Genomic DNA, 26099 nt, shown 5'->3' on the forward strand with positions numbered 1-26099 from the left:
TCAAACATTTACTGAATACCTATTATGGGCCAGGAACTGTAGATACAGAGATGAATCTTGTTCTCAAAGAGTTAGGCGTGGTGGCTCACACCTGTCATCCCAGCACTTTGGGAGACTGAGGCAGGCGGATCACTTGAGGTCAGGAGTTTGAGACCAGTCTGGCCAACATGGTGAAACCCTGTCTCTACAAAAAATACAAAAATTAGCCAGGCTTGTTGGTGTGTGCCTGTAATGCCAGCTGCTTGGGAAGCTGAGACACTTGAACCTGGGAGGCATAGGTTTCAGTGAGCTGAGATCGCACCACTGCATTCCAGCCTGGGCAACAGAGGGGAACTCTGTCTCCAAAAAAAAAAAAAAAAAAAAAAAAAAGGAGTTAATGGGTTTAATCTTACTTTACTGAAAATAAGTTATTTTCAGTTGAAGTTCTAAATATCTGATCCAGGATCACCTTTTAGTCATAAAAGCACATGAGAAAACAAAAGCAGAAGAGGTACGTAAGCCCCGACCTACATCTTTATTTCACATTCAATTCCACGAGTATTTGCTACGTATATTGATAATGGAATGGGAGTGGTTATCATTAAAAGGGTCATATCTGAATTTGAACCCTGCCTTTAGTTCTTTACCTCTCTTTTGTTACTCTGGTCAACTCCACAGATGAACCATCTTCCCAGGATCCTCTAGTATTCCACATTTACCACAGAAAACAACAGTGCTATAAAATCAAATTAGTACCAGACTACAGAATTTTGGAACTAAAAGAGAATTTGGAAACCAAATGATTTAGTCCATTCATTTTTCGGATGAAGAAACAGACCCAGAGAGGTTTTGACTTGTCCACACTGAATAGTGTGGAGTGAACGGGATCTACAATGCAGGTCATTAGATAACCACTCTTCATGAACTGACTTTGCCCCATGAGTGAGTTGCTCAAATAATGTGGCAGCGGTTATTTATTTCCCACCAAAAAAAAAAAAAAAAAACCACCACCAGTAACACAGATTTCCCACTAGTATTGGAGGATGAAAGATACATACTTGGGCGCTGTTGTTTCTGCAGAGCTTCTTGTAGATTTGATCAATTGAGACTGAGACATGCTCAAAACACTGGGTGAAAAGATCGTATCTCCTTTTTTTCACTTGTTCAAACTCTTGCCTACACATTCTGGCTTCCTTTCTGCTGGCCTCAAAAGCTAAGAGAGAATCAATGTTCTTCATTTTAGAGACCACTGAGGAGGTTCTTTTACTTAAACTGTAAAGCATAAAATATTTTTAAAATTGGATTTGAGTTTGGATCTCTTGAGTAAAGTTACCTTCGAAATACCTAAACTACTATTAATTCCAAGAGAATAGCTCTTAGAATTGATGAGTCTCTTTTCCAGTAGGGCTAACTGCTAAATAATATTGACAAGTTCTGATAGGGTATTTATTTATTTATTTATTTATTTATTTATTTAGAGACGGAGTCTTGCTCTGTTGCTCAGGCTGAAGTGCAGTGGCGTGATCTCGGCTCACTGCAGCCTCTACCTCCCAGGTTCAAGTGATTCTCCTGCCTCAGCCTCCCGAGTAGCTGGGACTACAGGCGTGAGCCACCACACCCAGTTAATTTTTATAATATTTAGTAGACACGGGGTTTTACCATGTTGACCAGGCTGGTCTTGAACTCCTGACCTCAGGTGATCCACCCACCTCAGCCTCCCAAAGTGCTGGGATTACAGACGTGAGCCACCGCGCCCAGCCTGATAGAGTATTTATTATGTCAATTTTGTTGGTGTGAAAAAAATCTATGTGTTTTAAAATCACCAATAAACTTGGTTTTAAATTAAAGCAAAACACTTCAAAAAGGAAACAATTAATGATTCAGTATTAAAAGTACACATTAATATAAGACCACAGAGGAAAAAATCTACAACAAAAAGGGACAACAGAGGGGAAATTGTTGGCAAATGTTATAGAAATCAAAACACCCATGAATATAATCTTGTTAGTGACTAAACTCAATTTTACCATCTGTGGATTCTTGAAACTTGTCTCTGACAGTCTTTAAGTTCTCCAGTGCTCGCAGGTTTGGGGCTGCTGTTTTCAGTAAGATATCTTCCTGGGATGCTACTTGCTGCCGTAAGAGCCTAAGGTGGGCCTCGACTTCTTGATCAGACTGTAGAGCCTATTATGGGCAAAGAACAACACTGACTGGCATGGCATGCCTTCTACATCCAGCAAGGTAGGGTGTGTGTGTGGCCCTTCGCCATCTGGACCCCCCAGGTCTTGTCATCCACTCCTTCTCTCCCCAAAGCCCTCTCTGAGCCCGGGAGGTGCAGTCCTGCTGCAATACTTATAGCTTCCTGAATCGGCTGTGCTCTTTTCTTGGAACACATTTCGGCTCATTTTTTTAATCTGGCTAAAAAGCAACAATTTATACTTCACCTTCATTTATTTAAAAATATTCATAATCTACTATGTATTACACTGAGGATTCAATGATGGAAGCTATTCAGTCTTTGCCTTTAAAGACTCACAGGGAAGTCAGACACATAAACTGGATTAAAAATTTTTTCTAAGACACAGGTCTCACTCTGTTGCTCAGGCTGGTCTCGAGCTCCTGACCTCAAGCAGTCCTCCCACTTCCCGAGTAGCTGGGATTTAAACCGGCTTTTACAGTGGGGTGAAAAGACTTCTGACAGGGCAAACATAGGTACTACGGGGCAGGGAGAGGGGATCCAATCCAGCTAGACAGGTTAACACTTAAACCTGGCACGAGTGATGAAGAGAAAAAGTAGCCACGCTCTTCCAGAAAATCTTTTTTTTTTTTTTTTGGCCACAAATACAATCAGTGTACAAAAAGTAGGCCGGGCATGATGGCTCATACCTGTAATCCCAGCACTTTGGCAGGCCAAAGTGTGTGGATCACCTGAGGTCGAGTTTGAGATCAGCCTGACCAACTTGGTGAAACCCCATCTCTACTAAAAATACAAAAATTAGCCGGGCATGGTAGCAGACACCTGTAATCCCAGCTACTCGGAGGCTGAGGCAAGAGAGTTGCTTGAACCCAGGGGGTGGAGGTTGCAGTAAGCCGAGATTGCGCCATTGCACTCCAGCCTGGGCAACAAAGCAAGACTGTCTCAAAAACAAAACAAAACAAAAAACAAAACAAAAAAAGTCTAACAAAATATATTAACAGCATATGAACTGAAAAGATGTGGTGGATATTGTTACTCAGCATCTGTTTCCATTTTTTCTTTTAATGCAGCACACACTTTTGACCAGGTAGATCCACTTCTCCCTCCTGGACCCCATGTACTTAGACTGAGAGGCAGGGCCTGCTTGGTTTAAGGTAAAGTTCACCATCCTCCTCCCTCTACAGTGATTGGTTCAGCAATGAATATGTGACCCCATTCAGGCAACTGTGATGAGGGGACAATTGCTGGGGCTTTGTAGGTAAAACCTTTCTTCAGTTTTAGAAAAGCATGTAAACCAAAGAGTATCTGAGATAGGTCTCAGTCAGTTGAGTTTATTTTACCAAGGTTAAGGACATGCCCCAGAGAGAAGTCTGTGCCTTTCTCGAAAGATGATTTTGAGGGCTTTGATATTTAAAGGGGAAAAGCAGGCAGAAGCAAGAGGAAGTATATGGTCACATCACTGAATCCATATGTTGCAAGAGAAAAGTAGGTAGGAAACAGTCAATTATGTATTCACCTCATGCTCAGTAAATTAGCACTTTACCATAAGACGAAAAACCACAAATATCTCCCCACGGAGTCTCTACCTGGGGAGATACTTAATTTTTTTTTTTTTTTTTTGAAACCGAGTCTCTCTCTGTCACCCTGGCTGGATTGCAGTGGCACAATCTTGGCTCACTGCAACCTCCACATCCCAGGCTCAAGCAATTCTCTTGCCTAAGCCTCCTGAGTAGCTGGGATTACAGGCACATGCCACTGTGCCTGGCTATTTTTTTTTTTTTTAGTGGAGACAGGGTTTCGTCATGTTGGCCAGGCTGGTCTCGAACTCCTGACTTCAGGTGACCTGCCTACGTTGGCCTCCCAAAGTGTTGGGATTACAGGCGTGAGCCACCACGCCTGGCCTGATACTTAATTTTTTATATGTAGCTCTCTGCTTAGGAACAAAAGGAAAGGCAGTTTTTTGCATGACTCAGCTTTCAGCCTAATTTCTTTCTCTTGGTGTAGTGAATTGGGGTCCAAGTTTTCATTTTCCTTTCACTAGTACCACCACAAAAGACAGCTTCTTTCTTCTCTGAAGGTTGCAGCTGTGTGGCTGGAAAGCCAAGAATATGCGCTCATTTTGTCTTCAGGAGAGAAGCAGCTTCAGAATGAAGCCAACGCCCAAAGACATGTATGGCTACAGGGATGACTGGGAAACAGAGCCAGAGCTGCTCAATTAAAGGCATGAAATTAAGTTAAATTAAAGCTGGAGTCCAGCTCTGTGCTCTGCAACTGTGAAGGGTGTGCCACACCATCACCTACAATCCTGAGAGAGGCCTGTGTCTACTGAGGGTACTGCAGTGGGATGCCAGCAGAGCAAATTTGGGATGCTGGAGTAAGTAGTTGGTTACTTTTGTTTATTGAAGGACTTCTCAAAAACTTAAATATACATTGTGAATCTCTTCCCTTCCCAAGAAGGGAAGACTTTCTCAAAAAGTAACCACAGGAACTTTTCTTATTTGGCTAGACATTTCATGATACCAGTGTTCTACACAACACAGTCAGAAATGCTGACATAAACATTTTTTAAAGTAACCAATATGTTTACTGCTATTTTGTGATAACATGATACAATAAATATATATTTGGTTTTCATCCCAGTTCTAGGCACAGCATACCTAAAGCATTTGCAGTTTCCTGAGTGGTAGCAGTGAGAGGGGCATCTTTTATTATTCATGATAAGCCCCTTTCAATCATACCTAATGAGCTGACTGTTGGAAGATGGGGACTATTGCAGGAGGAACCAACCAGGTGATTGGAGGGCTGGAACCTTCAGTCCCTCTTCTCTAAGGAGATGGGGGAGAAAGGCTGAAGATTGAGTCTGGATCACCAATTGCCCATGATTTATTAATCATGTATGTAATGAAGCTCCCATAAGAATCCCTAAACAGTGGGTTGTGAAGAGCTTCCAGGTTGGTGACCACACAAGAGATGCTGGGAGGGTGACAAGCCTGGAGAAGGCATGAGATAGGGCATGGACCCTTTCTCATACCTAGTCCTATGTATCTCGTCCATTTGGCTGTTCCATGAGTTGTAGCCTTTAAAAATGAACTGGTTAATGTAAATGAAGTATTCCCCTGAGTTCTATGAGCCATTCTAGCAAATTATCAAATCTGTGGAAGGGGTTGTGGAAACTCCTGATTTACAGCCAACTGGCCATGAGTCTGGGAGGCCTGGACTTGTGATTGGCATCTGAAGAGTGGCCAGTCTTGTGGGACTGAGCCATGACCTTGTGGGATCTGATGCTAACTGCAGGTAGACAGTGTCAGAATTGAACTGGATTGTAGAATACCCACTTGGTATTCAAAGAATTAGAGAACTGCTTGGTGTGGGAGAGACCCACAATTTGGTGTCAGAAGTTTCATGATTATACTGTTTTTCCTTTGTATATTTCTTTCAAAACCATTAGGAAATCTTTTTTTAAAAAAACCTCAATTCTATCTTCCAAAAATGATTCTGTAATATTTAAATATTCCATATTACTGTGAGTGATAAACAACAGAAAGCTTTCCATTACCTTCAAATCCTCATTTAGAGAGCTGTAGTCTACTTCGAAGGCTTCTTCTTTTTCATAGATATCAATTGTTGCCTGGGTACTTTCTGCTTCAGTTCCCATCTGAAAAATACGTGAACACATACATTTGTTGATTAAGTTTGTTGTCTTATATGGGAGTGGTTCATGGCACTCCAACAACAATTACAACAGTAACATCAAAGATCACTTATCACTGATCACCTTAACAGATATATAATAAAAAAAAGTTTGAAAGATTTAGAGTTATCAAAATGTCACAGAGAGACCCAGAAAAGTGAGCAGATGCTGTTGGAAAAACGGTACCAACAGACTTTCTCAACATGGGGTTACCACAAACCTTCAACTTGTAGAACAAAAACAAAAACAAAAAACCCTGCAATATCTGTGAAGCACAATAAAATGAGGCATGCATGTGTATGGGAGGATGTGCATAGGGTATACACCAACACTATGCCATTTTAGGTAAGAGACTTCAGCATCCTTGGATTTTGGTATACATGGGGGATCCTGGAACCATCCCTGTGGATACCAAGGAATGACTGTACTTCCAGCCAATCTAAAATGTTCTGTATAATCCAAATGTGGTGAAAAAGAAAGAAAAAAGGCCAACAGGGAAATGTTAGTGAGGCTTGCTTTTATCTTGTGATTTCTTTGGTGTCCATTCTTGCCTCTTCCTTTTCCCTCACCACCTAGAGATACTCAGCAGGGCATGTTTCTTCTGAGAAGGACCTCAGTACAACTGTTGGAGAAGGTGCAGAGCAAGAACCACCCCCTCCACATGATGTAAAATATTACGAGAGTCCAGGGAACCGCCCAAGCAGCAGATGATCTGCATACTGCCTGTGCCTCATTGTGCAAAAACATTCTTAACTCCAACAACTTTAATTCTCTGATTTATCTTGGGTATCTAATATGTAGGTAAGAAACATGGGTTCATCCTGTGGCCCTAGTCCTCTGAGATGACAGTCATTTTGCCCTTTTTCCCTCCTAGGAGATGTCTTCACCATCCCTAAAGGGGCTACAGAACAAGAGAAAGAATAAGCAAAGGGCAATGCATTAAGTTCCACACAATGGCACATATTTTACAGTCATTTGCTAGAATACCTCCACTTCAATGATGTCATCCAGTGACCCGAACAAAAGGATTATCTCAATGTCTTGCACTTTGCAATCAAGCAGCAAGTTATGCTTCTCTAATCGTTTCTGTTCCAGAGAAGTTTGAGTAATTACAACTTCTTTTTGCAACTTCCCCACTTCCCTGTAATTACACCGATATGAAAAAGTAATTTTACTCATTATATAACACTGCACCAAGGAAGAAAAATGTATGCTATAAACTTATATGAAAAAAAGATTATTCCTGTGAGTGCTGTAAGTTCTAGAATCCTCTCACTGATGCTTGTAATTTAATTGTTAACACTCCTGAGAAAGGTCATGAACATAGTTAATCTAAGGGAGCATTTTCCACTAATACATGTTACTGATTTAACCAAAGACAGTGCTTTCCTAGTTACTTTATTTTTAAATCTGAGCAATTTTTCAAGCTGCAATTCTCACTCAAATATAAGCTCCACATTTTAGACCTCAAACCAAGATAAATAGTCTCTTAGCAAAAGAAATCCCTTGCCAGGTAAGTCATATACACGTAATAATCTGGTTTCTTTACTACCACCACCACTAATGTAGTAATGCCTTCTATCTGAAAATAAGGGCTTGGGTTTTACTAATCGAAATGATGTGGGATTTTTAAAAGAACTGGAAAGAGGACCAAAAGAAAATGGAAAAAAGAAAAAAAAAGAAGAAAGTAAGAACTATGTATTTTTCAAGAATATGAAGGGAAAAAGAAAGTATTCTGTTTGGGCTGAGTGTGGTGGCTCATGCCTGTAATCCAGCACTTTGGAAGGCCAAGGGAAGAGTATCATTTGAGCCCAGAAGTTTAAGACCAACATAATGAGACCTCATCTCTTTAAAAAAAAAAAAAAAAAAAAAAAAAGGAGAATGTGTTCTATTTACACAAAATACAAGAGTTTTTAAAAAGCAAGAGTAAACAGACTTTAATTCCACTCCAAAATCTTAGAACTTTCTGGCTGTATCTTGAAACACTGAAGGTCTTCGAATAGTGAGAAAAATTGTGAAATGCCAAAAGGCTGAGCAAAAACAGAGAATTAATTTTGTCTAATCACTCATAGTTGTGTAAATCATGATGCATGACAGGAAAGCAAGTGTCATTTTGGTACAGGCCAGTCAATTCAAAGTGTCGTTGCCATCATCATGGCAAACACACAAGCTAATCTTATGCCAGGTACTGGTCTAAGTACCTGGCACAGGTACTTTTTTTTTTTTTTTTGAGACAGAATTTCACTTTTGTTGCCCAGGCTGGAGTGCAGTGGCACTCTAAGTGCATATGAATATTAACATATGTAATATTTACAGCAATTCTGTGAGGCAGGCACTATTACTATCTCCATTACTGATGAGGAAATTAAAGTATCATATGTAAACAGCAGAGCTGGGATATGAAACCAGAAATTGTGGCTCCAAATTCTATCTCCTTACTCTCTACGCTATCTTGCACAGATTAGAGGGAATCTCTGTACAACAGGAAGACAGAAATGTCAAGGTAGAATTAGCGTAAGGGACTCTATACAGGTTCATGTTTTCATCTAACAAAAATAACTATTTGTTCTACGCCAGGAACAGTGGCTCATGCCTGTAATCCCAGCACTTTGGGAGGCTGAGGCGAGCAGATCACTTAAGGTCAGGAGTTTGAGACCAGCCTGGCCAACACAGTAAAACCCGGTCCCTACTACAAAAGAAAAACATACACACATACACACACACACACACACACACACACACACACACACACACACACACGCCGGGCGTGGTGGTGTGCTCCTGTAGTCCCAGCTACTCGGGAGACTGAGGTAGGAGAATCACTTGAACCTGGGAGGCAAAGGTTGCAGTAAGCTGAGATCATGCCACTGCGCTCCAGCCTGGGCAACAAAGGGAGACTCCGTCTGAAGAAAAAACAAAACACCATTTGCTCTAAACAATTAACCACCTCGCCTGGTTTAGAATGTTTGAAAAAAATTAGAATGTCTGAAGGGTGTGATGTGAGACTAAGAGCAACAAAGGGCACATATTCAAATGCAACTCATTTAGTATATTTCAGATAGTTGGTGTCCATGTTTAAAACTGACTAGGTCTTTCAAACTGATAAAGTCTTAATTACCTATCAACAGCCAGAAACTTCTTCCGTTCCTCTTCAATTTGAGTTTGAACTTTCTCGGCATTGGAGTTCTGAGTGACACGTATGTCCTTAAGTTGCTGCTGCTTTGCCATGAGTTCATTCACTATCTGCAGACAGTTTTCTTCAGCCTGAACAGAGAGGATCTGTATTGTAGATTTACCATCTTCTATATTAATAAGGTAATTCTATGATCTTATCAATAACACCAAACCAGTTATCCTGAGATGAACCTTCTCACCCTATGTGCTACTTGACCCTCCATCATGGACGGTGACTCACATTCTATACTTTTTAGAAACTGGTGATCATTACCTGCCTTTGTCGTTCATTTTGCTATTGTTTTTTATCCTTCATTTTGGATTCATTCCTCAGCTCACTGCCATCTGACTTCTGTTCCCACTCTCCAATGAGAGTGTTTTTGCTATCATGATCTCTAATTGGGAATTAAACATTTTCCAGACTTTTATGTTTTTGACAGCCTTGATCATTTCCTCCTTCCTGAAACTCTGGGGCTTGTGATACCACCTCTTCTGGCTCTCCTCATAAGCTAAGTGACCATCTTCCAGATCCCATCGCTGCTCTACTGCTCTTCACTGCCTACCTCCCTGCTAGGGTGTCTCAACCATTCTCATGTGGTTTCAGTTTACTCCCATAAACCAGCAACTCCCAAATCTGTATCTTCAGCCTAGACTTCTCCCATTATCTTCTCTTTAACAGCCTGCTGGAAATTGCCATCTAGACATTACATAGGCAACTCAAGCTCCACAGGTCCAGAATTTTCTCTCCTTAACCTGCAGCTCTCATTCACCAATCACCCAAGTTAGAACTAATGAGTCATCTGTGGCACCCCCTTGCCCTTCCTCCCATGCTGACAGCCAGTAATTCATAAAGCTCTGCTGATTTTACTTTAAGTATTTCTTTTTTTTTTTTTTTTTGAGACGAAGTCTCACTCTGTCGCCCAGGCTGGAGTGCAGTGGCCGGATCTTAGCTCACTGCAAGCTCCGCCTCCCGAGTTTACGCCATTCTCCTGCCTCAGCCTCCCAAGTAGCTGGGACTACAGGCGCCCGCCACCTTGCCCGGCTATTTTTTTTTTTGTATTTTTTAGTAGAGACGGGGTTTCACCGTGTTAGCCAGGACGGTCTCGATCTCCTGACCTCATGATCTGCCCGTCTCGGCCTCCCAAAGTGCTGGGATTACAGGCTTGAGCCACTGCGCCCGGCCTAAGTATTTCTTAAATCTGTCCCCAACCCCTTCGATCACTAACAGGACCCTTCAGGAGATCACAAAAGGTTTACTACATGAAGGAAGTCATAATTTCAATGAAGAAGCACTTCAGCCACTCATTATTAATTACCTTCTTTAGGTGATCAATATCTTCACTACCTTTCTGGATAGTTTCTTTTAATGTGTTCATCTTATTCAGTTTCTTCTTAAGCTGATTGCGACTATACTCAAGTTGAATATTAAGCCGAGTTTTTTGTTTTTCAAATTCTAATCTAGTATAATAAAGTCAAGCATTACAAGTGTTAACAGAAAACTTTGATTCCTTCTTAACTTTTTCTTATGGGAAATTTCAAACAAATATAAAAATAAAAGGAATACTATAATGAACCCCCAAGTAGCTGTCACCCAACTTAATAATTATCAATTCATGCTCATTCTTGTTTCATCTATAACTCCACTAATTGCCCCTCTTACCGCTGGCTTATTTGAAGCAAGTTCTAGACGTGATGTAATTTCATCTGTAAATATTTGTGTATGTATCTCTGGAAGTGAAATGACTTTTAACTCATAACCATAAAGTATTATGGCTAAAATATAATTCATTAATATCAAATTGCTGTCACTGCCAAATTTCCTTTTTAAAAATTTTCTTTTAGTCTGGGTGCAGTGGCTCATGCCTGTAATCCCAGCACTTTGGTAGGCCAAGGTGGCAGATCACTTGAGATCAGGAGTTCGAGACCAGCCTGGCCAACATGGTGAAACCCCATCTGTACTAAAAATACAACAATTAGCCAGGCTTGGTGGTGTGTGCCTGCAGTCCCAGCTACTCAGGAAGTTGAGGCAGTAGGAACTGCTTGAACCCGGGAGGTGGAGGTTGCAGTGAGTTGAGATCACACCACTGCACTCCAGCCTGGGTGACAAAGCGAGTCTCCATTTCAAAAAAACAAAAACGAAAACAAATACCAAAAAATTTCTTTAAAAAAAAAAAAAAGAGGCCGGGCACGGTGGCTCAAGCCTGTAATCCCAGCACTTTGAGAGGCCGAGACGGGTGGATCACAAGGTCAGGAGATCAAGACCATCCTGGCTAACCCGGTGAAACCCCGTCTCTACTAAAAAATACAAAAAACTAGCCGGGCGAGGTGGCGGGCGCCTGTAGTCCCAGCTACTGGGGAGGCTGAGGCAGGAGAATGGCGTAAACCCGGGAGGCGGAGCTTGCAGTGAGCTGAGATCCGGCCACTGCACTCCAGCCTGGGCGACAGAGCGAGACTCCGTCTCAAAAAAAAAAAAAAAGAAAAATTGGTTGTTTGAATCAGTATCCACACATTGCATATGGGTATGTTTCTTAAATCTTTTATAATCTACAGATTTCCTCCCCTTTTTCTTTAAATTATAATTTATGTGTTATTCTTATTTAGTCTTTTCAAATTATTATTATTATTATTATTTTTTTTTTTGAGACGGAGTCTCGCTCTGTTGCTTAGTCTGGAGTGCAGTGACGCGATCTCAGCTCACTGCAACCTCCGCTCCCTGGGTTCAAGCAATTGTCCTGCCTCAGCCTTCCTAGTAGCTGGGATTACAGGTGTGTGCTACCATGCCCGGCTAATTTTTGTATTTTTAGTAGAGACAGGGTTTCGCCTTGTTGGCCAGGCTGGTCTCGACTACTGACCTCAAGTGATCCACCTGCCTCTGCCTCCCAAAGTGCTGGAATTACAGGCGTGAGCCACCGCGCCCGGCCCAAATAACTATTCTTATATAAACACCAAACTTGGGAACTTTCATTTCTACTGTGCCAGCTTCATAAACTCCTCATAAAGAATTCCATTATCAACTGTAGCTCATCCCTCCATGCTCCACCTACCCCTCTACACACCCTGCTAACAGAATCAGTTGTTCAAGAAACACTAAGTACCTCTACACACCCTGCTAACAGAATCAGTTGTTCAAGAAACATTAAGTACTAACAGATATTGTGCTAGATACTGCTAATACAAAAACAACTATAACAATTAAAACATTAAAAACTATTTAATGAGAGGTTACTATATACCTGACACTGTTATAAAAGTTTTTACATGAATTAACTTACAATTTGTAAAACTCTCCTAGGTCAGTAATACTATCATCTTTATTTAACAGATGAGAAGATCAAGGAACAGTGAGTTAAGCAACTTGCCCAAGGCTACCCACTTAGTGGTAGAGCCAGGGATGACACACTCAGACAGAGGGACAACAAAATCCCTGCTCTTCATCCGTGACCACACTGCCTGTAGGAGAGGTTAAGAAATGTATTTGTGCCGCAGGAGGCAGACATACAGACGATGTAGAAGTGAAACACTTCTTCACTTGGCTTTAGGGCGTCACATTACCCTGGCTTTCCTTTCCCCTGACTAGCTGCTCTTTTAATGATTCTTTCTCATCTCTTCAACTTGCTAACATCTTGTAGGATCTCTTCTCCTTTCTCTTTTTTTTTTTGAGATCGAGTCTCGCTCTGTTGCCCACGCTGGCGTACAGTGGCATGATCTCGGCTCACTGCAAGCTCCGCCTCCCAGGTTCATGCCATTCTGCTGCCTCAGCCTCCCAAGTAGCTGGGACTACAGGCACCCACCACCACACCCAGCTGATTTTTTGTTAGCCAGGATGGTCTCGATAGTATGACCTCGTGATCTGCCTGCCTCGGCCTCCCAAATTGCTGGGATTACAGGTGTAAGCCATTGCACCCGGCCTAGCTGTTTCTTGATGAAATGAAACTCAGGCATAATTCCTCTAAATTATGAAATAATAACTATTTTTATAAATATGTAAGCTTCTTACCAACATATAATACTTTTTTTAATAAAAATACCTTTTTTGATCAATTTCTTGTTGCTGTTTAACACGTTTGTTCTCAAATTCACGAATATTTTCCACACCAATTTCTTCACAGAAGTGTTTGAAGATATCATCTTCTACCTTTTAAGTTATTTTTAAAAAACAGATTTAATAAGCAATTTTAAGAAATATATAATCTTTTTTTTTTTTTGAGACAGAGTCTCGCTCTGTCGCCCAGGCTGGAGTGCAGTGGCACGATCTCCACTCACTGCAAGCTCCGCCTCCCAGGTTCACGCCATTCTCCTGCCTCAGCCTCCAGTGGAGCTGGGACTACAGGCGCCCGCCACTGCGCCTAGCCAATTTTTTTTGTATTTTTAGTAGAGACGGGTTTCACCGTGTTAGCCAGGACAGTCTCGATCTCCTGACCTCGTGATCCGCCCGTTTCGGCCTCCCAAAGTGCTGGGATTACAGGCGTGAGCCACTGTGCCTGGCCAAGAAATATATAATCTTAAATATAAGTTTTTCCCTCCAAGATTTTCCTGAATTAGGCCAAAAACTAATCCCACCAAGCATTACTATATTCTGAGAAGCCAGTACTTTCTTTTCCTTTAAGTCCATAAATTATGCCCACCTACTTTCAAATCTCTTATTCAAAAAAACTAAGAAAGCTCATAACTGGCCTTATTAAGTGTTTTGGCTTTATGAGTGTTTAGTATAAAACTGGAAGAATTCCATTTACTTTAGACCCACCAAAATATAACATTCTACATAAATAAAGAAAAGATTCTTTATGTATGAGTAATACAATAGCACCTTTGCCAGTATAATAACAAGTGGAATGAGGCATAGAATTAAGAATGAAAAAGATTTGGAAAAACTAGAATGGGGAAATTCAACAAAGTGAAATTTAACCTCAATGTTTTAAAGCTCTGATTTTATGTATAATTATAGGATGAGAAAGACCTATTTTAAGAACAGGACATTTAAAAAACTTCCAGATTGTAGTTGAATATACATTAAATATGAATGTGATATGACTGATGCAGTAGTAAGCTACAATTAGCATGACTAGATAATCCAAGTCATGGAAAGTTACAGTTATAAACATAAAAACCCACAATATGCTGTACTGGCTAGGAAATATTTTGACATGCTCTGTTCAGGGGCATTGATAAACATCCAGAGGATGGTTACCAGAGCTGGTCTTAAATCCATGGTAATGTGAAATGAATAAAGAAACTAGGGCTATTTAACCTGGAAAAGAGATAACTAATTAGGAAGCACAAAAAGTATGGTTCCAAATCATGTGGTAAAGATCAGGCCTAAAAGCAATGGGTGGAATCAATAGAACGGGGGTATAACAAATCACTTTCTAAGGATCAGAGATACCCCACAGTAGAATGAATTAAATCAGAAAGTTTCTGTCCCTTTATAAGCAGAAGCTAGGTGACCAAATTTTTATTGTCCTAGAGCCAAGTACTGTGCCTGACACAGAATAGGTGTTTTAAAAAGAACTACTGAGTGAATAAATAACTTTAAAAGATAAGCTGAATGACAGTTTTCTTTCCCTCACAGTATTAGGGAAGTGGGAGAAAAGAATGAGCCTATAATTTTCACAATGGGTAAGGAGAGGTTGGAGTGCAGAGGAGAGTAGGCACAGGTCATTGTCTCTTGAGGTGAGCAACAGAGGTTCTCAAAAAACACAAGGAAATTAATTTGGCAAACCAATAAAACTTAGCTTACAACACTGTTGTTTCTGATAGGGCACTGTTACCTATCAACCTTTGCTTTAGCATATATTTAAGAAGCCCTAAATCTAGTATCTGGTCTAGAACTACATATACCATTTAGGAATAAATATAACATTTATGACCTTATCTATCTTTTCTTGAAATTCTTTAATTCTTCGTTGTCGTTCCTTTATTCCTTCACTCAACATAGTACATTGAGACTCAATATTTAGTAGTTCACTTTGTAGCTGAGATTGTTCCTAACAACAAAAGAGAAAATTTTTTTTTAACATGGCTGTTTTAGCTTTATATAGTGAAGCCAAAAATGTGATAGGTATCTTTTAGAATAAAAGAAGAATCTATGAGATAAGATGAATTCACCTGGATAAAAGATTAAATACCACATAAATAATTAAGGGACTATAATATAATCTCAATCATGGGATAAAGTATCTAAAAATTGGCCGGGAGTGGTGGCTCTAATCCTTGGGAGGTCAAGGTGGGCAGATCACCTGAAGTCAGGAGTTTTGAGACCAGCCTGGCCAACATGGTGAAACCCCATCTCTACTAAAAAAATACAAAAATTACATGCCTGTAATCCAGCTACTCAGGAGGTTGAGGCAGGAAGAGCACTTGAACTGGGAGACGGAGGTTGCAGCGAACAGAAACAGAGCCACTGTACTCCAGCCTGGGTGACAGAGTGAGACTCTGTCTCAGAAAAAAAAAAAAAAGTATCTAAAAATTACATTGAGCTATATAAATGTAATTCCTGAAATTCTATGTCCTGGGTCAAGTGCCCAGCATATTTTATGTAAATCTATATTACCCGGTAAAAAGCAACAAGGTGCTTCTTTTTAATCATCTCCAGTTCATTTTGTGAATATTTGAGTCGTGTTTGAGTTCCTTGTACCAGGGTCTGTATTTGTTTCAAATCTGTTTCTTTGCGGAGTGTCTTCATTAAATCCTAAAAAGAAAGAAAAATATGAGAATATTTTATGATAGAAAAGCACTTTCACTTTTCAAAGTGCTTTCATATGTAATAATTCACTGATTTTTTACATACCACCACACCCATGCCTTACCTCCCTTTCCTCTGATAAGAGACTGGGCAATTAAGTACATTAGTGATCTGGAGTAACTAAAACGCCATACAGCTTCCTCAAAAAAACTAACATTGCTTAACAGGAAAGAATTGGGAATGGAAAATGAAGAGGGGTGTGTATATTCCATCCAACACACATTAATGACATAAATAGGATCTTGTAATTGCCTTGCTTTTAGTGCATCTTTACCTTTTGGCTTGCCTCCCTCATTCCCTTCTTCTTTCACTCACCTTATGCCTCAACCAAATTAACTCCCTCAGACACTCCCTCCCATTGACTCCAGGTTTTTTTTTTTTTTTTTTTTTTTTGAGACCGAGTCTCACTCTGTAGCCTAGGCTGGAGTGCAGTGGTGCGATCTCTGCTCACTGCAAGCTCCACCTCCCTGGTTCACGCCAGTCTCCTGCCTCAGCCTCCCAAGTAGCTGGGACTACAGGTGCCCGCCACCACACCTGGCTAATTTTTTGTATTTTTAGTAGAGATGGGGTTTCATCATGTTAGCCAGATGGGCTCGATCTCCTGACCTTGTGATCTGCCCACCTCGGCCTCCCAAAGTGCTGGGATTACAGACGTGAGCCACTGCGCCCAGCCGACTCCAGGTCTTTAGATAAACTCTTTCAACCAACTGCCAAGCAGAAACTCTGAATCTACCTATAACTTGGAAGTGCTTTCTCCAACCCCAGCTCCCAGTTCTCCTCCCTTCTGGACTTAACCAAGGTACATCTGACATGTATTGACTGATGTCTTAAGTCTCCTAAAACATAAAACCAAGCTGCAGCCTGGTGACCTGGGACACACGTTCTCAGGACCTCTTGAGGTAGTGTCACGGGCATGTCCTTAACCTTGGCAAAATAAACTTCTAAATTGATTAAGACCTGTCTCAGATACTTTTGGTTTACAATAATATAGGGCACAAAATTACTTTCTCCAGATATGCTGATACCATTTATTAAATAATCTATCCTTTTCTCACTGAACTGAAACATCATCTTTGCTGAACATTAATTATTAATTGTTAAGTATACTGGTGTCTATTTCTGGAGTTCCTGTTGTTTCATTAACCTGTTAGATACCTGTAAATAGCTATATCTTGAATTTAGTAAGATTACCATAACTTCTAATCTTGAGGCTTTAGGCAATCTAGTCCACAGGCAGTAAGGTTTTGGGAAAGGACTGTTACTGTCTTTGTTTCAAAGCTAAACTATAACCTAACTTCCTCCCAAAGTTAGTTTGTCCTATCCCCAGGAATGAACAAGAACAGCTTGGAGATTAGAAGCGAGGTAGAGTCAGTTAAGTCAGATGTTTTTCACTGCCTCAGTTATAATTTTGCAATGGTGGTTCCATAACTTTAAATGATGACTATTGCAGTTTTCATAAATAATATAGGTAAATGATTAAAATAATTAGGCGAATGTGATGGGATAAATACTTATAGACAAACTCATAATTTGGAATCTAAAGTTATATTAAATAATAGATATTTCATTATTTGGGTATTTTCCAATAAAAATATATTGTAGGAAAACATTCTTTAAAAAAAAAAGGGTGTCCATTTCAAAAAGGTGAAAAATTTTTGTCTAATTCAAAGCTTATTTAAAAGTTATGTATAAAAACAAGGTAAAAGGAATCAGAAAATAAGAGAGAAGTAAAGAAAGTTATAAAAATAGAGGGTTTTTTTTTTTTTTTTTTGGTAAGAAAGCTTAAAGAGAAATAATTTTATATGAGAAAGAATCTTGTATGGTAAATTTAGTCCTAGAATAAAATGAATGGTTGTTTAAGAAAAAGGGATGTTCAGGACAAACCAGAAAGTTCAAGCATATCATGAATGGTCTGTGTAAATCACAATAAAAGGATTTATAGAAAAAAACCCAAAAAACTTTTATATGATCAAGTTGTCTCATATTAAAGGGAAATTATAATGGTCTTTCTAGAGATTGGGCTTGATGTAAAAAAAATTATTCTTGCAACATTATATACAAATAATCAGGCCAAGTATATAATACAGCATTCAGTCCAACCATAACTTGTCTTTAGTAAAAACAGAAAATTGGAGAGAGAAAAATTATGTTTCAAAAACTAGTACACTTGTTGTTAGATTCTAGTCTTGCCTAATGTTTTTGAATTTTTACAGTTTGGACCAAATTCTAATTTTTCTTGGTTACAAGTCTTCAAAATAACGTTTTCAATTTTTTCCTTCTTTTTTCCCCATTTTTCCTAATGTGGAGTCGCTGAAAACTAAGCTATGCTTTTCGTAAAGCCCTACGAACTGAAGCTAGACAACTTAAATTTCAGAAGAAAATAACAGCAACCTATTTACGTACATAAGCCACTTTCATACCTGCCTGCTAATGTATGGACTTCATAGTAATGTGACCTATATCGATTTTCCAGGATTGTTCTTTTGTTTCTTGTTGTTCTTCCTTCCTTCTCCTATTTTCACAGGACATGAGAAATTCAGCTTTCCTAGTAACTTGGAACCTACCCGTCTAGAAATAAACCATCCTAGCCATAAGAGATCACATGAAACCTGAGACCAGAGACTCATTTTCCTCTAAAATGCTTTCACCAAAAGATTTTTAAAAAGAAAAGGGGGGAAATGCAAAAGGAAAATAAATCTTGGGGCTCCAAAATCACTAAGCTAAAAGGAAAAGTCAAGCTGGGAACTGCGTAGAGGAAACCTGCCTCCTATATTCTATTCAGAGTCCCCCCTCTGCTCACCAAGATAAATGCATATCTGACTGCCTCCTTTGGAGAGGCTTCATCAGAAACTCAAAAGAATGCAACCATTTGTCTCTTATCTACCTATGACCTGGAAACCCCCTCTCTGTTTTGAGTTATCCTGCCTTTGCTTCCAGTTGTCTTGCCTTTTCCAGACCGAACAATGTTCATGTCACATGTTGATCGATGTTTCATTTCTCCCTAAAACGTATAAAACCAAACTGCTCTGACCACCTTGGACACATGCTGTCAGGACCTCCTGAGACTGTGTCATGGGTGTGTGTCCTCAACCTTGGCAAAATAAACTTTCTTTTTTTTTTTTTTTTTTTTTTTTTTTTTGGAGACGGAGTCTTGCTCTGTAGCCCAGGCTGGAGTGCAGTGGCCGGATCTCAGCTCACTGCAAGCTCCGCCTCCCGGGTTTACGCCATTCTCCTGCCTCAGCCTCCGGAGTAGCTGGGACTACAGGCGCCCGCCACCTCGCCCGGCTAGTTTTTTGTATTTTCAGTAGAGACGGGGTTTCACCGTGTTAGCCAGGATGGTCTCGATCTCCTGACCTCGTGATCCGCCCATCTCGGCCTCCCAAAGTGCTGGGATTACAGGCTTGAGCCACCGCGCCCGGCCATCAAAATAAACTTTCTAAATTAACTGACATCTGTCTCAGATATTCAGGGTTCACACTTCCAAGACTATGTTGAATAGTGGTAACAGATAACTGTCTATTTCTTGATTTTAACTAAAATGATTTCACTGTTTTCACCATTTAAGCAATTATTTCTGTTCAAGAGCTATTTATTTTATTTAAATAATTTCCACTAATTAGTCTTTTACTTAGTATTTTAATTAGGTCTGGCTGCTGAATTTTATCAAATGCCTTTTTTACACATGATGACATGACTTTTCTCCTGCCTTTAATTCATTAATATAATGAATTATGATGATCACTTAAACACCCATGTATCTGTGAAATAAATTCTATCGAGTCAGATTATTTTACTACAGTGCTCAATTCTCTAATACTGACATTTTATTTAGATATTATATATTTATACTCATAAGGGAAGTCAGTTTTTAGGGTTTTTTTGTACTATATATTATTTTATATTAAAGTTATACTACCTTTATAAAATAAGCTGGAAAGTTTCCATCTTTTTTATATATTACATAAAACTAAGCTGTAAACTCATATGGTCCCAGAGGTTATTTTTGGTTTTTACTCGTGGTCAAACATACATAACATAAAATTTACCATCTTTACCATTTTTATTTGGCTAGTCAAGCACAGTTGTGAGATCTTTACCATTTCTAAGTGTACAGTTCAGTAGTGTTTAAATATATCCACATTGTGTGCAAGCAATTTCCAGATCTCTTCATCTTGCAAAACTGAAACTCTGTCTCAATTAAACAACAACTCATTCTCCCCTTCTCCAGCCACTGGCAACAACTGGTCTCCTTTCTGTCTCTATGAATTTGACTACTCTAGGTACCTCATGTTAGTGTAATCAGACAGTATTTGTCCTCAAGTTTCATCTATGTTGTAGCATATGTCAGAATTTCCTCCCTTTTTGATGCTGAGTAATATTCCATTGTATGTATATACTACATTCTGTTTATCTATTCATCTGTTGATAGACACCTGGATTGCTTCTACCTTTTGGCTATTGTGAATAATGCTGCTATGAACATGGGTGTATAAATCTCTTTTTTGAGACCCTGCTTTCTTGTTTTGGGTATATGCCCAACATATTCACAGGTTCTGGGGTGACAAAAGAAAGAATTGCAGGATAATATGGTAATTCTATTTTTAATTTTTTGAGAAGCCATCATACCATTTTCCATGATATGATATATACCATTTTATATTCCTGAAGCCTTTTTTCAGTGTAGATCACAGTGGCATTAAATATATATATATATTTAATTCCTCACGCAAAACTAGTTTGCCATTAATCAATAATGGATCTAATTTTCAGCTCCTTAGTACAATGACTTTTATCCTCATGCTTGCTTTTCCTTTGGTGCAATATTGCTGCTGCATCTTGACTGCGTTGCAGTCAGGAGGAAGAAATGCAGAAGATAACACCAAAACTTTCACTTATATCTCACTGGCCAAAACTGTCACACGGCCAGCCCTATCTACAAGGCAACTTGTGAAATTAAGTTGTTTTTGTTTTTCACAATCTTGGAATAGAGTCTAGAAAGGAAGGAAACTGTGGATGAGGATTAGGCCAGCAAACCACACCACTGCCTACCTTTTCAAACATTTCACCTTTTTTCTGTTCAATCTTGGTAATTTATATTTTCTAAAAAATATCCATTTCTTCCAAATTTTCCATTTTTAAAACCATACAGTTATTCACATGTAGGATTCTTTTAAAATTATTTTAATGTTTTCATTCCTGATCATGTATGTTTGCTTCTAGCTTTTTTTTCCCTTCATTAGGATTGCAGAGTTTATCTAGTCTTTCAAAAGCACTAGCTTTTAGATTTGCCCCTTTTCTATTTTGAGTTGTTTTCTACTAAATTAATGTCAGCTTTAAAAAAATTTCCTAGCCTGGGCATGGTGGCTCATGCCTGTAATCCTAGCACTTTGGGAGGCCAAGGCAGGCAGATCATGAGGTCAGGAGTTCCAGACCAGCCTGGCCAGCACGGTGAAACCCTGTCTCTACTAAAAATACAAAAAATTAGCTGGGCACAGGAGTGCGTGCCTGTAATCCCAGCTACTTGGCAGGCTGAGGCAGGAGAATTGCTTGAACCCAGGAGGCAGAGGTTGCAGTGAGCTGAGATCACCCCACTGCACTCCAGCCTGGGCAACAGAGTGAGACTCTGTCTCAAAAAAAAAAAAAAAAAAAAAAAAAAAAAAAAAAAAAAAAATTCCGTGTATAACTTTTGTTATTTTGTGGGTATTCTAATTTCTTTTATTTTTAAATAGAGATAGGGTCTTATCATGTTGTCCAGGCTGGTCTCAAACTCCTGGACTCAAGTGATCCTCCTGCCTTGGCTTCCCAAAGTGCTGAGATTACAGGCAAAAGCCACCATGCCTGGCCAGTTCTAATTGCTTTCCTTTTTTTTTTTTTTTTTTTTTTTTGAGACAGGGTCTCTTTCTGTCACCCAGGCTGAAGTGCAGTGACATGATCACTGTTCACTGCAGCCTTGACCTCCCAGGCTTAAGTGATCCTCCTGCCAAGTAGCTGGGACTATAGGTGCATGCCACCACTCCCGGCTAATTTTTTAATTTTGAATTTTTTGTAGAGAAGAGGTCTCACTATGTTGCCCAGTCTGTGGTTCCTCTAATTTTTAAAAAAAGTGACTAATAAGTTCCCTTATTTATTTATTTATTTATTTATTTTTTTTTTTTGAGATGGAGTCTCGCTCTGTCACCCAGGCTGGAGTGCGGTGGCCGGATCTCAGCTCACTGCAAGCTCCGCCTCCCAGGTTCACGCCATTCTCCTGCCTCAGCCTCCCGAGTAGCTGGGACTACAGGCGCCTGCCACCTCGCCCGGCTAAGTTTTTGTATTTTTAGTAGAGACGGGGTTTCACTGTGTTAGCCAGGATGGTCTCGATCTCCTGACCTCGTGATCCGCCCGTCTCGGCCTCCCAAAGTGCTGGGATTACAGGCTTGAGCCACCGCGCCCGGCCCCTTATATTTTTTCTTTCTTCTTTAGTAATGTAGGCATTACTTGATTACATCCTCTTGATGTAGCTTTTACTATGTCTCAAAGATAATGGTAGGAAGTATATTCCTATTCATCATTTTTGAAATACTTTGTAATTTGCCTCTGGATTACTTAATTCCAAAACTATCTACATTTCTTAATTTCTACAGAGACAAATATTATTTTGGTCATTATTTCTTGTTTCATTAAATTATGATCAAGGTGACCTATAAAAAGCTCTACTTTTAAAAAACTATTGAGGTTTCCATTGTGGCCGAGCATATGATCAATTTTCATAAATGTTTAACAGATATTTTTAACAGTATCTTGCATTTATTGAGCACTTATTGTTCTATGCAATTTACATTTATTAACCAACTTAATCCTCTTAACAATGCTACGAAATAGATGTTATTATTCACATTATACTGATGAGGAAACTAAAGCATAAAAGCATGTAACTTACTCAGAAGTCACTCTGCTGAAATGTTCCACTATATTTTTATTTTTATTAAGAAGTAGTTTCAAGCCTTCTTTTCCCTAATTCAACCAAACTAAACACTTAACCTTTCCTTCTAAGAGTGATTTTCCAACTCCTGAGTTATCTTTTCCATTCTATTAAAAAAATTAGTTTTACTCTAAATATTAATATTTAGGTGCTATGTGCTGCAAACAGATTTATAATGGAAATCTTTGTCTTATGTTACATATAATCTTCTTTATTCAATTAAATTGTAAGTACTTACTGAAAGCTTACTACACACAAGGATTTTTAACCTTTAAGTTCACAGTGTCTGATATTATTACTTTTGTTTTCTTTTTGTTTGCATTTGTCAGGTGAGCATCCCATTATTTTTCAACATTCAGGTTTTTTTCTGTTTTCCTTCTTTTTTTTTTTTTTTTATTTTTTTTGAGGCAGAGTCTTGCCTTGTTGCCCAGGCTGGAGTGAAGCGGCATGATCTCAGCTCATGGCAACCTCTGCTTCCCAGTTCAAGCTATTTCTCCTGCCTCAGCCTCCTGAGTAGCTGGGCCTACAGGTGCGCGCCAACGTGCCCAGCTAATTTTTGTATTTTTAGTAGAGACAGGGTTTCACTATGTTGGACAGGCTGGTCTTGAACTCCTGACCTCGTGATCCGCCCACCTCAGCCTCCCAAAGTGTTGGGATTACAGGCGTGAGCCACTGCGCCCGGCCAAGCCTCTGTTGTTTCAAGGCCACTGCTGTTTCAGGTCAGTTTTAGGAGCTGGTTGAGTGAAGTGCCTGAGAGCCAGTTCTCCTTGGGTTCAATCCCAAGCACCCATAGTTCCTGGGGGTATGACCTCGCCAAGCCACTTAACGTGTCTGTAACTCAGGTTATTCAACTAGAAAATGTGAGTAGTAAAAATACCCATCACCAGCTGTTGTGAGAATCAAATTAGTGAATTCTACATGAAGTGTGTGGATTTGCACATAGCTTTGCATTTGGAGATGGGGTTTTGTCCTATTGGCCAGGCTGGTCTCAAACTCCTGACCTCAGGTGATCCACCCGCCTTGGCCTCCCAAAGTGCTGGGATTACAGGCGTGAGCTACCACGCCTGGCCAGAAGTACGTTTTTTAGTCCTGGAAAATCTTTTTGTGCGTTGGGGATTGGCAGGGGAAGGATGACCCTATACTAAATTTCCTTAATGCTCCGTTACTTTTTTGCTCAAGTTGTTGCCTGGCTCCTAGAACACCTCAGATACATTTATGTATTTCTTTCACCACTGAGGACCATGTCTGAGTATTAAAGTCCCCGAAATCACAGCACCCCACCAGGATTTTCTATACCTGAGGGTCAGTGATTACAAGAGAAGACTGTCAGTACCACCCTGAGATGAGGCAGAGGAAAAGATCTCTCTGGTATCCCTGGACTCTTCCCAACTCAGGAATAGGGAGGCCACAAATTTCCTACTAAGCTAATATTTAGCTTCATGGGGTTCAAGAAGATCAGGCATCCTCACATGGGACAAATGTTTAACTTACCCCCAGATTCTGCTATGTCCTGATTCTTACCCAAGCACTCTTCACATCAAAAGAGAGGAAGCCCTATATCAGCTTTTCCCAGCAGCCTCCCTCAGAACCCAAGACATCATTCTCACCTAGCTGCCGCCTGGTTCAGGTTGTGACACACAGATGGAACCTTAGCATGGACATGGATGGGAAGCAAGATTGACTTTAAGTTGGTATCTTCCCAGAACTCTCTCTGTGCCTAGGCCTAAATTTGTTGAAGTCTTTAAAAGCTGAATATTTCTACACCTTAGATTAAAACATAAAATGTAGTCTTATGCTTCAGAAAAAGATGAAAATTAGTCAAGTAACTTTGCCAAAGTAAGTGCTTGAATCAACCAATGAAGAAAACTAAATAGAAACAATAAATAAATAATCTGAAAGCATTCTATTGATTTAGCATCTGTAAATTTGGCTTCAATAAATGAGGGAATTACAATATTCAACAAATTATACTTTTGTAAAATGGTAAGTCAGTCGGTAAAAATAAAGCAGGGTCCCCAGTCATCAAAATAAATTCCAGATAAATAAAAAATATAAATGTTAAAAACACAAAAGCACTAGAAGGAAGCATTATTGAACTTCTTTTGTGATCTTCAGAAAGAATTAGGTCTTTCTAAGCATAACACATCCTAAAATCCAGAAGTTATAAAAGATTAATAAATTTGGCTACATAAAGATTAAAAACACATGCATGACAAAAAGAACAAAGTCAATGTCAAAGAGATACTCAGCAATTAAAAATAATAACTTTTGATACACACCTGAATCTCAAAAATACTAAGTGAAGAAAATATAACACAAAAGACAACTGACTGTATGAATCCATTTATATGGAAGTCTAGAAGAGGAAAAACTATAATGATAGAAAGCAGATTGGGTTGTGAGGCCCCAAAGGGTCCAGAAGAAGGGACTGACTAAAAGGAACCCAAAGGAATTTTGGGGGGTGATGAAAATGTTCTATATCATGAGTGCATGATCATGATATAGATATCATGATATATCATGATGGTTATGTGACTATGTACATTTGTCAAAACTTACTAAATTATACTTAAAATTAGTGACTGTTACGGTATATAAATTATATTCCAACTGAAGCTGACTAAAAAGTCAAATGAAAAATGTTTACAACACATATGACTAAGGACTAAATTACTTAATACAAATAATTCTTAAAATAGTAATAAAATAAGGAACAATGTACTAGAAAAATGTGCAGAGAAAATAAGCAGTTCACAGAAGGAAGAATTACAGAGGACCATTACATTCATGAGGAAATGCCCAACCTCAGTTATATTTTAAGAAATGCCTATCAGGCCGGGCACAGTGGCTCACAACTGTAATCCAGCACTTTGGGAGGCCCAGGCAGGCGGATCACCTGAGGTCGGGAGTTCAAGACCAGCCTCACCAACATGGAGAAACCCCATCTCTACTAAAAATACAAAATTAGCTGGGCATGGTGGCACATGCCTGTAATCCCAGCTACTCAGGAGGCTGAGGCAGGAGAATCACTTGAACCCGGGAGGCGGAGGTTGTAGTGAGCCGAGATCACGCCATGGCACTCCAGCCTGGGCAACAAGAGAGAAACTTCATCTAAAAAAGAAAAAAAAAACTTGCTGCAAACACTATAGCAACAGTCTATTATAAAACAAAGAAAATAGGAAAAATAATACATATGCTTGCACATACCAAGAAAATTTCTGGAAGCTATGTATCAAACCGTGGTTAGTAAATACCACTGAGATATAAGGAAGAGAGTAAGGGAAAGATTTTTATTTTTTATTTTTATTTCATTCTGCATTATTTCAATTCTTAAACTACAGAAATGGTTATTATA

General features: G+C 39.4%; 1 protein-coding gene across 6 annotated transcripts in view; it reads right to left on the minus strand.

Annotated features, from left to right (window-relative positions):
• The window catches only part of LOC105464539 (structural maintenance of chromosomes 1B), a 64552-nt gene that overhangs the window by 8181 nt on the left and 30272 nt on the right, over nucleotides 1-26099 (minus strand). For 5 of the 6 annotated variants that reach the window (XR_011614206.1, XR_011614205.1, XM_071080734.1 and 2 more), the window contains exons 13-21: nucleotides 15592-15729; nucleotides 14909-15025; nucleotides 13070-13176; nucleotides 10358-10499; nucleotides 8986-9131; nucleotides 6855-7008; nucleotides 5733-5831; nucleotides 2007-2163; nucleotides 1038-1192 (exon numbers count right to left, since the gene is read on the minus strand). Coding sequence is in view for 4 of the 6 variants with exons in the window: in XM_071080734.1 (XP_070936835.1) it covers nucleotides 1038-1192; nucleotides 2007-2163; nucleotides 5733-5831; nucleotides 6855-7008; nucleotides 8986-9131; nucleotides 10358-10499; nucleotides 13070-13176; nucleotides 14909-15025; nucleotides 15592-15729 (1215 nt within the window). In the remaining 2 variants the exon portion in view is untranslated. The remainder of the gene's footprint in view (nucleotides 1-1037; nucleotides 1193-2006; nucleotides 2164-5732; nucleotides 5832-6854; nucleotides 7009-8985; nucleotides 9132-10357; nucleotides 10500-13069; nucleotides 13177-14908; nucleotides 15026-15591; nucleotides 15730-26099) is intronic. The other variant, XM_071080737.1, reaches the window with a different exon arrangement.

Source organism: Macaca nemestrina, chromosome 15 (genome assembly GCF_043159975.1).
Source record: "Macaca nemestrina isolate mMacNem1 chromosome 15, mMacNem.hap1, whole genome shotgun sequence".
NCBI lineage: Eukaryota > Metazoa > Chordata > Mammalia > Primates > Cercopithecidae > Macaca > Macaca nemestrina.